This window comes from Myotis nattereri, assembly GCF_964212035.1.
Source record: "Myotis nattereri genome assembly, chromosome: 14".
NCBI classification, from domain to species: Eukaryota; Metazoa; Chordata; class Mammalia; order Chiroptera; family Vespertilionidae; genus Myotis; species Myotis nattereri.
The window spans coordinates 58,297,828-58,314,139 of record NC_138089.1 but is presented as its reverse complement, the minus strand read 5'-3'; the positions used below and the strand labels follow the sequence as shown (position 1 = coordinate 58,314,139).

General features: G+C 59.5%; 1 protein-coding gene across 2 annotated transcripts; it reads right to left on the bottom strand.

Annotated features, from left to right (window-relative positions):
- Window positions 1-458: 458 nt before the first annotated feature.
- TRNT1 (tRNA nucleotidyl transferase 1) lies at window positions 459-9,354 on the bottom strand. 2 transcript variants are annotated; one of them, XM_081106274.1, is made up of 8 exons: window positions 9,291-9,354; window positions 8,383-8,521; window positions 6,282-6,475; window positions 3,688-3,826; window positions 3,230-3,356; window positions 2,479-2,672; window positions 1,265-1,518; window positions 459-839 (listed from the first exon to the last, which is right to left on the bottom strand). In XM_081106274.1, exons 2-8 carry the CDS (start codon window positions 8,519-8,521, stop codon window positions 591-593), a joined length of 1,296 nt encoding a protein of 431 aa, XP_080962400.1. In that variant the 5' UTR covers window positions 9,291-9,354; the 3' UTR covers window positions 459-590. The 2 variants fall into 2 exon arrangements, with proteins under 2 accessions (XP_080962400.1, XP_080962401.1); XM_081106275.1 differs by having other exon boundaries at window positions 9,323-9,354.
- Between the last annotated feature and the right edge of the window lie 6,958 nt (window positions 9,355-16,312).

The window sequence follows — 16,312 nt, the reverse complement described above, 5'->3', positions numbered from 1 at the left end:
GAAGCCGCTAAGCCTGCACCCTTCCCCGGGAGGCAGGGACGCCATGCGGTGGGTCCTGAGTGTGTCAGCGAGTGCTTCCCAGCACCTGCACCCACAGACCTGGTCTGGGCTCCCTCCCGCAGGAGCCCCGTTTCACCAAAGGTTTCCACACCTCCTCTTAGCCGGGCTTTTACAGAAACATGGCTATTGCCAGTACAAAGATGCTCTGAGTGGCTACACAGAAAGGAAAACCAGTTATAAAATGTCAGGGTACAGCTAAAGCCTACACAGGTTAAGATGGGCAAGGCAACTAGCCTTCTCTCAGTGGGAACTGTGCCAGGAGAGCGCCAGTTCAGGGCTGTGAGACAGCAGCGGGCACTCCTGTGATGCGGGGACCGTGGGAGGCCACGTGCAGAGTGGCACATGCCGTGCTCCCGAGGGGAGCCAGCCTTCACCTCGTGTCTGAAGTACGCGACTCACAGAGTGTAAAAGGCTTTATTCTCTGAAGACCCTCAGCCGCCTTCAGCTGCTCCTCAAGTCTCTCAAGCCTCCCCAGGGCAGAGGCGCGAGCGGCTTACCGAGACGTCCTGCTGGTGGCGGCTCCCACGGCCTCAGCTCTTCTTTATGTGACTCAGCAGCTCGTCCTTCTCCATCTGGTAACCACTCTTCTTCCACTGGTCCCGCAGCTGCTGCAGCAGCGCCCCGATTTCCTTCCCGGAGGAGATGCCCGCCTTCCTGATGTCGTGGCCGCTGACGGGGAAGGAGGGCACGGACCACTGCTGCAGGTCCCGCAGGAGGTCGGGCTGGCCCTGGTACTTCAGCAGCTCCCAGACGCGGGCGGCGGCGTCGGGCTCCCTGGACTGAGGGCCAACATCACACAGTACCACACACATTAGAAAGCATGCTAACGGCCCCCGCCTAGAGTTACATACATGCTCAGCTCAGTGGGAAACTCTCAGTTAAAATACATGAAGTCCACAGAACATGTTGTGGGTCTTCGTGTTAATAAGTTAGCTTTGTTCAGCCAGTGTGGCTCAGTGGTTGAGTGTCGACCTATGAACCAGGAGGGCAGGGTTCGATTCCTGGTCAGGGCACATGCCCGGGTTGTGCACTTGATCCCCAGTGTGGGGCGTGCAGGAGGCAGCCAATCAATGATTCTCATCACTGATGCTTCTATCACTCCCTCTCCCTTCCACTTGGAAATCAATAAAAATACATTAAAAAATCAAAAAGTTAGCTTTACTATTAGGACGGATTGCACTGACCACGACTGGCATGTACTTACGTCTATAATGAAGTCCTGGTAGGGCTTCAGTGGTTCGGAGCTATCCGTTGCTTTAGTTAAGTCGTTCCTGTATTTAACTAGAAACAAGCCAAGGTTTTTCTCTTCTTTGGAAATCTTCAGCCTCAAATCCAATTTTGTGACATCGTCCTGCACTTTGAGTAACGAGGCCAAGAGCGTCATTGGCTTCGGTGAAAGTCCTTCAACGTTCCTACTGACTCTGTCAAACTCTTCCAAACTCGCATTAGCAGGTAAACCTGTCGGGACAGGAGCACTTTTCACTCGTCTGTACGGCGGTTACATTTAGTGAACGACACCCACACGCTACACCAGCCACTGCTTTGTAGGCAGAAACGCCCGTGGCCAGGGCTCAGTGTTGGTCCAATCTGGTGCCCTCCACCCACAGGGACTAGTGATGGCTGCTGGCCTCACCCCCGCGCCCAGCACACCGAGGGGAGCTGTGAAGCGTCTGTCCATTAACTGGCTGAGCTGGGGGCAGAGATGGTCATCAGGCCCGAGGGACACAACCCAATGCAAACTCCTGGCCACTCACTGACGTGCGACCACAGGACACCCACTCCTTCAGCCCTGGCGGGGCTCGGCTGGTTGGAGCATCACCCGTGCACCAAAAGGACACGAGTTCAATTCCTCCTCGAGCATGTATGGGAGACAACAGACCAATGTTTCTCTCTCAAAAAACCTTAGAAACAGGTGACGATTTAATAAAAGAGCATCCACCTGCTCCAACAACTGTCTATTCGAACTATCCAAGTTTCCCCACACAAGATGCACAGATAACCCGTTCTTTCTGAATGTAAATTATAAGTTACTAAGAAGTTGCTCTGCCTGCCTCTCTGAGGGCCTTGCATGTGTTAACTCACCAAACCAGCCTCATTAGAAAGAGGCTGTTACTTTCATCCCCAGGTTTAGATTCAGAAACTAACAGTCGAGGAACTAACCCGCGTCACAGAGCCGACAAGTGGCAAAGGCTCATTCAAACCCCGGTCTGGCCGCAGAGGCCACTGTCCCACTAGCCTACGCTGTGTCTGAGCTGTCCCCCACCCGTGACAAAGCTCTCCTACCTCATCCTCAAAGTTTATTTTAAAATATCCCACTGCTCCTTTGAGGATTCTTCACCTGAACTAAACACATGCCCTTACAGAATGCTGAGCCAGTGTTCCACCTCCCTCAGTGCGGACACGTGCAGCCGGCCTCACCTATGTAGGGAGCCACGTCCAGGTCGTAGATGAGGTGAACCAAATGATTGACGTGATTTCCAACCAGAATCTTTTTCAGTTCCACCCAAATCCTCTCTCCTGATATTCCGCCCAGGCCTTTGGCATTTTCTGCAATTGCTTCCAAAGTCTCAGGGTCGTGGTCACCAGGTTTGTCTACAATCCTCCCATAAAACCTACAAAACAGAATTCTCAGTGTATCCCACTGTCGGCACACCAACCAGGAAGCTGTTTCCAACCTCCCGGCACCTTCCCCACCTAGTGAATCACAAACACACAACCACCTAGGGTCTGTTCTCTACCTTTTCTTTTTTCTACATGAGAAACCCAAAAGCCAATAAAATACGAGTAACTTCTTAAAGCTGGCAAGAACCAGGCCGCCCGCCTCGCTCACGGCTGTCACCGAGGGAGCTGGGACAGGGGAGGAGTGAAAAGGGCGTCCTTGTCCAGGCGCACAAACAAGGCCGAATGCGACCCGAGCACCCCAGCCCGAACGCTGGCCTGTCACATCGGGAATGAATGACGTTTCCAATGTGACGTGCCTGTCCCTGACGCTGGAGTGTTTCACAGCATCTCAGAACTGACCTCAAACCACACCCGTTCACCCATTCACCCTTGGCTACGTCTCCCCTGGAGACTCACTTGGGATGTCACCGCTTCGTGCACTGACTTCTGTACATGTCATGGTCAGAACTGTATGCTGGTAATAACTATCGATTTAAAAAATTCTTACCTGAAATATCTTAAAATTCTAAGGTAATCTTCTTGTATCCTCTTTTTAGCATGCCCAACAAATCGCACTTTCTTATTTTTTAAGTCTTCATAACCATTGAAGTAGTCATATAAAGTACCATCAAAGCCTGTTCGTCGGGAAAGGGGAGGAAAGTGACAAATGAGAACCGGGAAGCAAATGTGGCAGATCCACAAACGGAGTACCACTCAGCCGTGAAGAGGGATCAAACCTGCCACCTGGGATGTGGGCGGCCCTGCGGGCACTAGGCTAAGGGAGTAAGTCAGACAGAAGCCCATGGCAGTGCCCTTGCTTCACAGCTGGCGGGCGGCAGTCGAATGCAGCCACTGTGCCCCGTCTCTGAGGCAGCCGTGCGGGCGTGGGCTGCAGAGCGGGCCAGGAACCAGGGTTCCCGAGGCGGGCACACCAAGGACCGAGGTGAACACGCATGCCCACGTTACCCAGGAACATCGAGTTGACAGTGAGGTCTCGGCGCTCGGCGTCCTGCTGCCAGTCCGTCGTGAACTCCACCTCCGCGTGTCTTCCGTCCGTGACCACGTCAATCCGCAGGGTGGTGATCTCAAAGTTTTCGTTCTGCAGCTGTAATTACACGGTTTTCAGAAATGAGGCGTCAGGTTCACCGACGGGTTGGAGACAAGGGCAAGTCCTGACAGGAGGCAGTTCTTCCTTCTCAGTCGGCTGGCGCACAGGCACCCCGACACAGAAAGGCACCCAGGACAGCACAGACGGAGCCACAGGCTATTTTCCTAAAAAGATGAGTCTGATACAAAAACGGGCACTGGGACAAGAGATGTGACAGGGGGAGAAGCCCTTACAACAGTGGGTCCCGCTGCTCCTGTTTCAAGCCAGGCTGCTCTCTGAAACCTTCCTGACGGACCCCGCGTGCAGAGAGCTGTGTCAGTTACAGACTGTAACCACTGAGCGAAGGGCTGACAGAGGAGAAACGGGGAGCGCAGCGGGCAGCTGCCCGCCCCTCATCCAGGAGGCAGCTGGGAGGCCTCCGTCCACCTTGGCTGGAGGGACCGTCTGCAGCGGTGAGAAGCCGAGTAGCTTCGTGACCGGGGCCTGCGCTGAGCCGTGAGAACTCAGCAGGGCCTGCGCACAGACGTGCACGAGTGAGAGGAGAGACGGCTGCAGTGCAGTGAGGAAGGGACGGACGGAGAGGCACCTGCCACGGAGCAGACATGGCGGGGGAGCAGCAGGGAGCAGCAGGGAGCACACGGGGCAGGGGAGCAGCACAGGGTCTCACATGCACAGAGGCTCCTGGAATCTCCGCACAGGAACTCGGAGCCAAGCGAGCACTCCACGGCTGTTCTGGAATTCCTGTCTCACCCACTCTTCCCTAGGGACCAGCTGGTCTCACTCAGAATTCCAGAACGCAGGAGTCTGAGGCACAGGGAAGCGGCAAGAAAAGGGTTTGAGATGTGAAGGCTCTTTGAGACCTGCTCTAAACACAGGCTCCCAGGACGCCTCCCGCACCAGAGCAGTTAGCCCGCTGGAAAGGCCGATAAGGAGCAGACACATCTTGGACGGCAGACAGAGAGGATCATGGGAGTGATCACCACGATGAAAACAAGATGAAGTGAAAAAAGTGACCAGGACCTGCACCCCTTCCCCCCTTGGTTTTGAAAACGCCAGACAGCAGGGCTCTGCAGACTTCCCCCAAAGACACGCCCTACCCATAGCAACGTGGGTCCAGAGACATAAACCCTCCAGGTATTTCACAAACCCCAGACGACACCCAACGCCAGGGGAGGGCCCAGGACTCCCCATTTAAGTCAAAGGACAGAAACCGCTCAGAGGAAGGGAAGACACTGTCTACACGCTGCCCTAAGGGAAGACAGCAGGAAGCTTTCAAAAGAAATTCTCTAGAAAAGATCATCAGGAACTTGACAAGACGACAAAATTTGCAAAAAGAATAGAAAGACTGGGTGATCCAGTTACGGCGGCCCGTGGAAAGCAAAGGGAGAGGTATGAGAATATAACAGAGGAAACCAAAGGCAAAACCAGGTTCGTCCCCGTGGTCCATGCCCAGCGTCACAGGAGTTTCCGGGGAGACAGTGAACCAGGGTGAGGTGAGGAGGACGCGGGAGGCCCACCTGGGGCGCTGTATGGTCCAAATGCAACGCGAGGCCCGTCAGCTTGAGAGTGAAAACACCAGGCAGGGAAAGACCACAAAGGCTTCCGGAAGGAAGCACCCTCGGGCACCGTGAAGGGGAGGTGCGCCGGCCGAGATTTCTCCGGAGGCTCCGGAAAGGGCCGCCCCAGTCCCGAGTGAGGACTCCCCACTCCAAGTCCACAGCTCACACAACCATCAGACCAGAGTGAGGGCGCCAGCAAGTAGGAACGCCAGGCGTCCAGGACACAGGCCGTGGAAGAGGGAGAGGAGGTTCCCAGGGCTGGCGCAGGGGGGCTGGCGCAGGGGAGCTGGGGCAGCGGCAGGCGGCCCGGACCGTCCAGGTGAGGGCCCGGAACAAGGACTGAAACTTGGTCGCTGGATTGCACTGAGAGGAAGGACCCTGGCAGTGTGACAGCCCAGGACAAATCGGGGCGCACACACGGACAGCGACGTCCAAGAAAAATGCGGTTAACTGCAAGCACCATAAAGTCACGTGACACCAGAAATGTGGTCACAACAGGCCTGCGAGGCGGCTGTGCACAGGCCACAGCGGGGCACGGGACGCTGACTTAACCCAACACCAAGGACGATGCCCTGAGAAACCGCCACGGCTGGTGTGGCGCATCCCCCTCCCGCCCTAGTTGGACCTCAAGTCAACAGATCCCACCTGAAAACTGGGAAATCAACATGAAACACCAGGCACAGAAAGGTGTTTGGGAACTTGCAGGCAGCGGGTAAGTGTGGAAGGAGCCGTGGGAAGGAGCGTTGAGGGGAGGGAGGGGAGGGGAAGGGAGGGGAGGGGAGCGGAGCGGGAAGGCTGTCTCCCAGGAGCCTGGGTGGTTTGCTGGTCATCACTAGGAAATGTAAGCTGGGAAGTCAGGACCAGGCAGCGCGGTGGCTGCCGGCGCCCCTCACCCTGGCCGTGACGGTCCCGTGCTTCTCCCCCTTGTTGTTGATCATGCGGATGCCGGCTGCCTGGAACAGCCCCTTCATCTGCTCAGGCGTGGCGGTGGTGGCGAAGTCCACGTCCTGCGGCTTCACGCCGGACAGCAGGTCCCGCACGGCGCCGCCTGCTATCCGCAGCTCGTGGTTTTCTTTGGCAAATAACTCTGATGAGAAAGATATTTTTATTTCAAGGTGCTTCCCCGAAGGACCCGGGGGTATGTGGTTTCCCAGCCTGTGAGATCCAGCGGGACCCCCGCCCCAGCACCTCCTGTGGGCGTCAGAGGACAGGCCCACAGGAAGGGAGGGCCTCAGTGAAGGACCCTCCCAGAGCCACTGCACTAGGGACGCTCTCCTGATGGTCAGATCCGTGATGTGAGTCGAAGCTGCAGGGCGAGGCTATCTTTACGTCCTGATCACATGAGAGGTACCCGCTCACACAAGCTTGGCGCACACGGGCACGGAACTGTGGTGGCCGAGCTTTACAGAAAGAGGGGCTTCGTGGAGAGTATATTTTTAAAAAGGTTTCTTCCTTTGAGGCAGGGTAGGTGGCAGGACTGTGACCAATGAAAACTACAGAAACCGCCACGGAAGCCCACCCCCACCAGATAAGGCTTAGACCCTGCACAGGACCAGGGGGCCCAAGCGGCTCCTCTCACCGGCATCACCCCTCGCCTGTTAGCAGCGACCCGAGCCACCTGAGCCACAAGATTGGCAAGGGAAGCCCATAACCGATCCCCTGAGAAGCCTCCACCCGCGTCCCTGAAAATCGGTTAAAGGAGCCCCGTGAAGGAAGTCAGCCCACTGGGCGGGGCTGAGCCTGGAGGGGCCGCTGCTCCGCTTCGCTCAGAACCTCTCCCACTTCTACGCTCTGGCTTGACTCTGAATTCTTTCCTGCCCAAGCCAGGAACCCGCGGCGGGCCATGCACCCGGGAATGCCGGTTCATCTCCAAATGTAAAAAACAGCCACCAGTATCTAAGCAACTTTTGGCAAAACCTGCAAAAATGGGCCTGTTTAAGCGAGGGGCCGACCCTGTACCGCATGCGAGTACTTGGCACACAGAGAAAACACGCTTTGCGCTGGTCTTGCCTCTGGTGATTTCGCTATCGCTTGGCGTTACCTTTCTTTCCCTGGACAAAGGCAAAAGCCGGCAATGCGGCCGGAACACGAACCGTCTGCTTCTCCGTGTACACAGGCCACCCGCCCCCCCCACCCCCCCAGGCTCCCCGCCCCCCCCCCAGGCTCCCCTCTCCCCCGCCCCCCCCACAGCCTCCCCCACCCGCCGCTCCCCGACCCGCCCCCCCAGGGTCCCCTCTCCCCCGCCCCACCCACAGGCTCCCCCCCGCCCCCCCACCCCCCCAGGCTCCCCGCCCCCCCCACAGGCTCCCCTCTCCCCTGCCGCCCCCCACAGGTTCCCCCCCCCAGGCTCCCCTCTCCCCCGCCCCCCCCACAGGCTCCCCCCACAGGCTCCCCTCTCCCCCGCCCCCCCCCACAGGCTCCCCCCCCCAGGCTCCCCTCTCCCCTGCCGCCCCCCACAGGCTCCCCCCCCACAGGCTCCCCTCTCCCCCGTCCCCCCCCCCACAGGCTCCCCCCCCACAGGCTCCCCTCTCCCCCGCCCCCCCCCACAGGCTCCCCCCCCACAGGCTCCCCTCTCCCCTGCCGCCCCCCACAGGCTCCCCCCCCCAGGCTCCCCTCTCCCCCGTCCCCCCCCCCACAGGCTCCCCCCCCACAGGCTCCCCTCTCCCCCGTCCCCCCCCCCACAGGCTCCCCCCCCACAGGCTCCCCTCTCCCCCGCCCCCCCCCACAGGCTCCCCCCCCACAGGCTCCCCTCTCCCCTGCCGCCCCCCACAGGCTCCCCCCCCACAGGCTCCCCTCTCCCCCGCCCCCCCCACAGGCTCCCCCCCCCAGGCTCCCCTCTCCCCTGCCGCCCCCCACAGGCTCCCCCCCCACAGGCTCCCCTCTCCCCCGCCCCCCCCACAGGCTCCCCCCCCCAGGCTCCCCTCTCCCCTGCCGCCCCCCACAGGCTCCCCCGGGCCCTGCACAGGCTTCCAGCAAAAGGCAGCAGCCCCTCACCCGTGAGGCTCCTCAGCCCCTCGGTGAACAGCGACTGGAACTCGGGAGACTGCACCTTCATGGTGAACAGATGCCGCTGCAGGAGGCGCAGTCCGGCCCGGCCACCGCTCAGCCGCCAGGGGTGCAGGCACCTCAGCATCTGCCACACAAATGCGCGCGCAGGGACGGAATTTGAAAGTGGCGGGGAACGGAGGGGCACCTGCCATTTTATTTACCGACCGAGAGACGGTCGTCTCCTGTGCGGGTGGGAAACTGAAGGCCCCCGTGGGAGGCAGGTCCCAGGGTCTCCGGAGCGGGGGCCAGGCTCCCAGCGGCCCTCCCGGTCCCAGGCCTCCGAGGGGCGGGCCGCGGGGCACGGCGGGGCAGACTCGCAGGGACACTGGGTGTCCGGTGCCTGCCAGCCTCGCCCCCGCCCCGACATTCTGGCCGTGGGGCGTCCCGGGCCTCGTGAAGCAGGTGAGTCCCGGGACGGCCGCCCTCTCCCCTTTCCTGCCGGCCCTGACGCCCCCGTCCCCCGCCCCGCTCGCCGGCAGCACAGCGGCGAAGCGGACACGGGCGAGAAGCGCTCCCCTGGGGGGAAAGCAGGTGTCCGGGCGCTCCCACCAGGAACGCGCCAGCGCGCTACCCAGCCCACTGCAGGCCGGCGCCCCCCGCGCCTCCACTCGGAAATCCCGCGGGGCCGGACCCCAAGGCCGCGCCTCCACACCGGGCGCCGGTCTGAAGGGCTCAGCGAGACCCTGGGGGTCCGGCCGCGCGGCACGGAGGGGCCCAGGGACGCCTGGCAGCTCCGTCGGGCCCGGCGCCAGGGCGGGCGAGGGTCTGGCCACCCGGCCCGCGGGTCCCGGGACTGGCCCCGCGCGTGAAGGGCCCACTGCCCTCTTCCCGCTGCGCGCGCCCCACCCACTCACCCGGCCCGCCGCCAACTTAGCCCCACACACACTTCCGGATGGTGGCGCCGTGACGTCACTCTCTCGCGCCGATCGGTGGCCAATGAAAAGTGCCGAGAGCGTGGGCGGGGTCCGAGGCAGCGTATGGGCGGGGCCTGGGCGGGCTCTGAAGCAACACGGGGGCGGGGCCTGGGCGGGCTCCGAGGCGACGCGAGGGCGGGGCCTGGGCGGGCTCGGCGGCGACGCGAGGGCGGGGCCTGGGCGGGCTCCGAGGCGACGCGGGGGCGGGGCTTGGGCGGGCTCCGAGGCGACGCGGGGGCGGGGCCTGGGCAGACTCCCCGCCCCCTGGGGGCCCCGCGGGACTGGCGCGGGCTGTTTCTGTCTTGTCTCCGCATGGCTCTCGCTCGCCCCCAGGCGGTCAGATGCGCGTCTGCACTGCGCACCTGTGTGACACTGGTTTCCTCCGTAAGACGTGGCTGCGGACACCTCCAGAGGTTTACTACCGCTCGGCAAATGCTACCCGCTGCTTTTGCCGGCTCCCCGACTGGCGCTGGACTCCTGACCATGCTGGACCCTAAGCTGTGCACAGGAAGAACAACACTTTTAATCATCGGAATCGAAGACACAGCGTCAAGACCTAGGCCGAGTGTCCAAGACGCCCTCCCTCTAAGGGGCCGCCCTCCAGTCCTGGGCGTTACTGGGCGTCTTTCACGCGCCCGCCTGGCCTGTGCAGCCCTGGCCTTGCCTGGTCTGCGAGCTTTTGCTGCTGTCAGCGAAGAGCTTGCATTTGGCTCCTTGGTTCACCTTTTCCAAAGCAGGGAGCAGTGCGAGGGCGGCGAAGGAGTGGGGGTACAGCCCTCGCTCCCTAACGTGGGCAACGGCCCCGCAGTGCTTGCGAGGGATTCTACCAGTTCCCTTAACAAATGCATGAAATCCGCTTCTTACAGTGTCTTCATGTTTTAAAGTGGAGCCTTTTCAGTATAACTTAATTACTTAATTTCTCTAAAAATTTCCTTAAAATATGTGTGTGCCGTCTTATTTCTGTGGCTTCCAGCGATCAGCTGATGGATATTTCTATCTCATCGATGTTTCTAATTCTCTATCCCTCTCCCTTCCTCTCTGTAAAAAATCAATAAAATATATTTTTTTAAAAAGATACCTGAGTGCCAATATTAACAGGATAAAAGGGGACAATTTTACAACAACCAATTTGACACTGTAGACGGGATGGGCAAATCCTTTGAAAAATGCAACTTATCAGAACTGAAACAAGATGAAATTTTAAAATCTGAACAGCCCTTTATTATTAAAGAAATTAAATTTTGTTCAACAGAGTTCCCACAAAGATAATTCCAAGCCCAGATGGTTTCAGTGGTCAAGTTTATCAACCACTTCAGGAAGAAATAACACCAATCTTGCACAATTTTTGTTCAGAAAATAGAAGAGGGAACACATTTCCTCTCATAACACTGATTACAACCCCGAAATACACATTATCAAAAAAATGTACAGATCAATATCCACACAAACATAGACACGAACATTTTAAATAGCAAGTTCGATTCCTGTCAAGGGCCTCCATTGCAGGCTTGGCCCCTGGCCCTGGTCTGGTCACCTATGGGAAGCAACTAATCGATGTGTATTTCTCACATTGATGTTTCTCTCTCTCCCCCCCCTCCCTTCCTCCTTCCCTCCCTCCCTTTTAATCATCCTAAAAATCAATGGAAAAATATCCTCTGATGATGGTTAACTATATATATATATATATATATATATATATATATATATATATATGCAAATTGAGTCCACATTGACGAGTCAGAAATCCTACAAGCGCCACTGAGGTATTTATTATTCCAGTGAGGAAGCTGAGGCACAGCGAGGTCACCCACGTGGGAAGCCGCGCCAGCAGAACTGAAACCCAGACATTCTGACTCAAACCACTGCTGTCCAGAGCTGAGGCTGGAGAGGCAGGGACAGCTCATGCAGGGCTGGGTGTGGCATAGGGTGACATTTGCATTTTACTAATATTTTAAAAATATATATTTTATTGATTTCAGAGAGGAAGGGAGAGAGAGAGAAACATCAATGATGAGAGAGAATCATGGATCGGCTGCCCCTGCACGCCCCACACTGGGGATGGAGCCTGCAACCCGGCCTGTGCCCTGACTGGGAATCCGACCGTGACCTCCTGGTTCACGGGGCCACGCTCACCCCCTGAGCCCCGCCGGCCGGCCGGGCTGCATTTTATTTTAATGGTAATGCAGAGGCGGCCAGGGTTTCTCAGTGGGGTTTTCATAAAGCCGTTTGCGTCTCCTGCCCTTAGTCCGGCGGCAGATGGAGGGGCAGGAGGGGCCAGGTGCATGGATTTGCCATCTCACAGCTGCAGGCTCTTGGGGAGCACCTGTTTTCTGTCTTTTCCGGCTTCTAAGGTTCCCTTCCCCCCCACTCCGCGGCGTGACCCAGAATCATCCTCCCACGAAGGATCCTCACCTCAGTCACCGCCTGGAGATGTGCCCACGGGCTCCGGGAAGTTGGGGACCACGACCCAGCTGCTCCCCGCAGGGGCCTGCTTTCATGACTGGGGGAGGGGAGACAGGAGCACCAAGGAGTGTGGGCACCGAACAAGCCCGGTCCACGCGGCACATCCACCCACGACCTGGGTGCATGCCTTTGTGAGCCCCTCACCCCTGAGGGCTCACCCCACCGCCAGGACCTCCCTCCTGGAGCCCGAGTCATAACCTGTCCTGAATCCATGGCTGCTCCCAGCCGCCCAGGCACTCTTAAAGCAGGACCGAGAAAGGAGAATAATGCTGACAAGAAAGACAGGAGCCCTAACCGGTCTGGCTCAGTGGATAGAGCATCGGCCTGCGGACTGAAGGGTCCGGGTTCGATTCCTGTCGAGGGCATATACCTTGGTTGTGGGCACATCCCCAGTGGGGGGGTGTGCAGGAGGCAGCTGATGGATGTTTCTCTCTCATTGATGTTTCCAACTCTCTATCCCTCTCCCTTCCTCTCTGTAAAAAATCAATAAAATATATTAAAAAAAGAAAGACAGGAATTCGTAAGGATAGCACAGGCGGCCCCTGGGGATACAGGAGCCTGGTGTAAAAATAGAGGACACAGCCCGGCCCGCCCGCGTGAGGCGGTGTGCAGACAAGACAGGCGGAAACAGAAGCCCTCCTCGCAGCAGCCTGCAGATCTGGGGTGTCGGTAGGGGCAGGGTCCTCGAACCCCCACCCCCCTGTCCCTGTCCTTTGTAAGCGAGAGCAGTAAGCGAGAGGAGTGCTCCCTCTGAAAGAACTGGTCCTGTTTCGAGAGCCTGTTCTTCCTGCGAAACAACAAGAAGCATGTGTTCGGGGAAAAGCCATTCTCCCGTGTTCACCTTCACTAGGGGCCCAGCCTGTAGGACCCCAGAGGACACCGAGGTGCCTCTCAGCAAGCCAGGCCCCCCACTGGTCCTGGGGGTTTCACACAAATGCGATTGTGGTTTACATTTCATTTCCGCGAGGTGAGGGACAGACAGAGCCATTGGAGCTCTGGAATCCCTGGCTGGGCCGTTCATTCTGAAAGACGAGGCTTCAATTACGGTCGGAGGAAGAGGCCCCAGGGTAGAGACAGCAGGCACTTCCTGGGCTGGCTTAGCAGCCGCTGCGGATGGGAACCATGAGGGGGTGCCCCCGCTCCCCGTGGAGGCCTCCCCCGAGGGGCTCACCTGCAGACACAGGTGCGCGCGGAATTCCCCATCCGAACCACATCTGACACCGCATCGTCCGACAAAACCAGGCTGGACACAGAGGTAAACGCGATGTTTGGTCTGACGTAAAAACAAAACGCGCAGCCCGGCCGGCGTGGCTCGGTGGCTGAGCATCGACCTATGAACCTGGGGGTCAAGGTTCGATTCCCCGTGAGGGCACCTGCCCAGGGTTATGGGCGTCATCCCCAAGAGGGGGCGAGCAGGAGGCAGCCGATTTCTCTCTCTCCCTCTTTCTTCCTCCACGAACCCAATAAAAACGAAATAAAAATAAAGCAGACGAATGAATGAGGGATGCTTGAGCGAACCTGAGCCCCGCTGAGAGGAGCCCAGCCACGGTTAGCCGGAGCCCAGCCACGGCTCAGCCCCTCGAGGGGAGGAAGGCTTATCACGGTCCCACCACGGTGCCGCGGTGGCTGGTTGTGGGGCAATCGCTGGCGAATACCCCAACCACCCAGCGATAACCGCTGCTCGCTGTGGGGTCATCCGGTGAAAGTGAGATTATGAAGGCCCAGCCGGCGGGGCTCAGTGGCTGAGCATCGACCTGGGGGCCAGGAGGTCACAGTCCGATGCCAGCTCCGGGGCACAAGCCTGATTTGCATGTTGGAGGGTCTATCGCTCCCTCTCTGAAGCCAGTAAAAAATACATTTTAAACATGAGATTATGAAAATACGACACGTGTATCTTTGGACTGTGTTGTTACTTCACGTTTCCCCATCACAGCCGGTGACCTGAAGTTGCTGACACACACGCCTGTCACCGCCCGCACATGCAAACCTGGAGGCCATGCATGTCTCCGTGAGCTTGCTCGTCCAGGTGAGCGCACAGTGGCTTTCGCTCCCCTCTCCCTCGCTCACACCTGGGCCCGCCCTCACCTATTTCCGCAGCGAAGGCCTCCGGAAGCTTCCTGATCCGACCTCCGAGACCCTGCGCAGACTTCCATCTGCCGGACGCAGCGGGCCCGGCGGCTTCGCTTCCTAAGACGCAGGTCAGCGTGGATTTCACGGCGTGGAAAGCCCTTCTGTCGTCCTGCCAGCACGTCCCCAACTGTCCTCGGACGTTTACAGTTTCTTCTGCAGAGGAAACTGCTGCCACATGGAGGCACCACCCAGAGCCCGGCTCTCCTTTGCTCTGCGCACGTGGCCGAGGGCGGGGAGACACGGCGAGGACCTGGCTTTGGACCCGGGGCCAGGAGTGGGGCTCCGTCCAGGGCCTGGCTGGTGCACAGGTGCCGCCCACCAGCACGCTGAGCGAACGGATGCAGGAGGCAGAGAGGAAGCAGGCAGCTCCCAGGCCAGAACCGCTGCCTTCAGGACGACTGATCCTGTGCCCGCGGCCCCACAGCGGCCCCCGAGGCTGCACCTGGAGTTAGACGCCCAGGACGTTCCCCAGGAGGCCCGCTGGCCTCTCACCTGGGCTGGGAGGGTGCGTCTCAGCAGACCCAGCATCGCTCTGTTCCTTCTTCCACCCTCCGTTCCCCAGGGAGGAGCCCAGGTGCAGGTCCTCTAAGGATGACGGTCTGGTGTCATTTAGCAGCTGCTAACGCGGTGACGTGGGAACCCCAGGGCCTCAGGGACTGTGCCTGCAGGGACACAGGCCGAGCCCTGCGGGAGGCCCCGCCCAGGCTGCCTGGGGCTTGTCCCCTTGCAAACAGCCCAGGTTGCAGCTGGGAGCCGGCTGGGTGTCTGCTCCCAGGGCCCTGGGCCCTCCCTCAGCGGCTCCCTGGTCTCAGCACCGGCTCTGGGGGGCCGTCCTCCCAGCCGCTGGCCTGGCCCGAGGCTGCAGGGCCCCTTCCCAGAGGCACGCCTCTCACCGGGCTGTAGACCTCACACAGAAGCTCCATCCTCAGCCGTGCCCACCCCAGGCCCCATTTAAAACTCTATATACTGTTATTGACCTCAGAGAGGAAGGGAGAGGGAGAGAGAGAGAAGCATCAGTGATGTGAGAGAATCACGGATCGGCTGCCTCCTGCTCGCCCCACACTGGGGATCAAGCCTGCAGCCCAGGCCTGTGCCCTGACCGGGAATCAAACCCTGACCTCCTGGTTCATAGGTCGACGTTCAACCACTGAGCCACACAGGTCGGGCCCAGGCCCCATTGCTTACAACTGAGCTTTGCTGGCCAGTCTCCTTGAAATCCCCAGACAAAAAGGAACAGAGGCCAGGAAAACCCACTGAGGTTCACCCAGTGGTTCTCAACCTGCCTAATGCCGCGACCCTTTAATACAGTTCCTCATGTTGTGGTGACCCCCGATTTCATTGTGACAAATTGAACATAATTAAAGCATAGTGATTCATCACAAAAACAATATGTAATTATATATGTGTTTTCCGATGGTCTTAGGCGACCCCTGTGAAAGGGTCGTTCGACCCCCCCAAAGGGGTCGCGACCCAAAGGTTGGGAACCGCTGGCACTTAAACGGACACATACCAAGGCCGGCCGTTCCGCGGGGAATGGCAGCCCAGCCCGGCCACGGTCCTCCTGTGGGAGCAGGTCCAGGCTGCGGACCCCTCCACCCGCCCACCTGGAGCTGGACCCGGGCAGCGGGCGGCCAGCCACCCCTCTGCTCCTGCTCCTCGCCTGGCTCATCACGAAGGAAGCTGCCCGTCCCATCACAGCTGCGATGATGAAACAGCGAAGAAGTCACAACGTGCCTGAGATAAGGCTCAGGGCCAGTGCCCGGTGCCGGGGAGGCGCCCTGCCCAGCGAGTGGGGGCCCCGCTGACTCGGGGACCCAGAGCCCCGCGTTGCCCCTGCGGCCAGACCCCGGGAGCTCTGAATAATTTCATGGCCCGGGGGAGGGGGAAAGTGAGCAGTCCCCTTTTATGAGTCGGGGCAAGCTTTGAAAGCAAAAGGGGAAATAAAACCCTTTAAACTTAGCCAGGCAGAGGGCAGAGCTGATGATAACGGCGAGAGGAGCGGGGTGCCAGGCGGGGGACGTGGATGCCGGGAAGAGCGGCGCGGGCTGTGGACGGCCTGTGGCCAAGGGGTGCAAACCCCCGAGAGGTGAGCCCCGTGGAAATATCCGGAGCTTCACGTGGGAGGGCCGGCCCAGACACCCAGGGGACCAACATGAGAACAGAGTGTCTGCCGAGTGTTCTAAGGAAACACGTGAGTTTAGACATCGGGTCTGGGACACGATGAAATCCCGCGGCGGGAAGTCCCGGCATCGGTCAGAGAAGCTGCCGACTGTGAGCAGCTGGGAAGGCCGCCCAGGCCTCGGCCCCCCCCCCCCCCGCCCCCCACCAGTCTCCCTGCCTCTGGCTCTCGGGGCGGGAGGGGCCTGGGG

Coding starts and splice junctions, on each gene's coding strand:
- TRNT1 (XM_081106274.1), bottom strand. CDS start 8,521: ATGCTGAGGTGCCTGCACCCCTGGCGGCTGAGCGGTGGCCGGGCCGGA. Junction 3,827..6,281: donor ACGGGACCGTCACGGCCAGG/GTGAGGGGCGCC, acceptor GTGTAATTACAG/CTGCAGAACGAAAACTTTGA. Junction 3,357..3,687: donor TGTCAACTCGATGTTCCTGG/GTAACGTGGGCA, acceptor CCCGACGAACAG/GCTTTGATGGTACTTTATAT.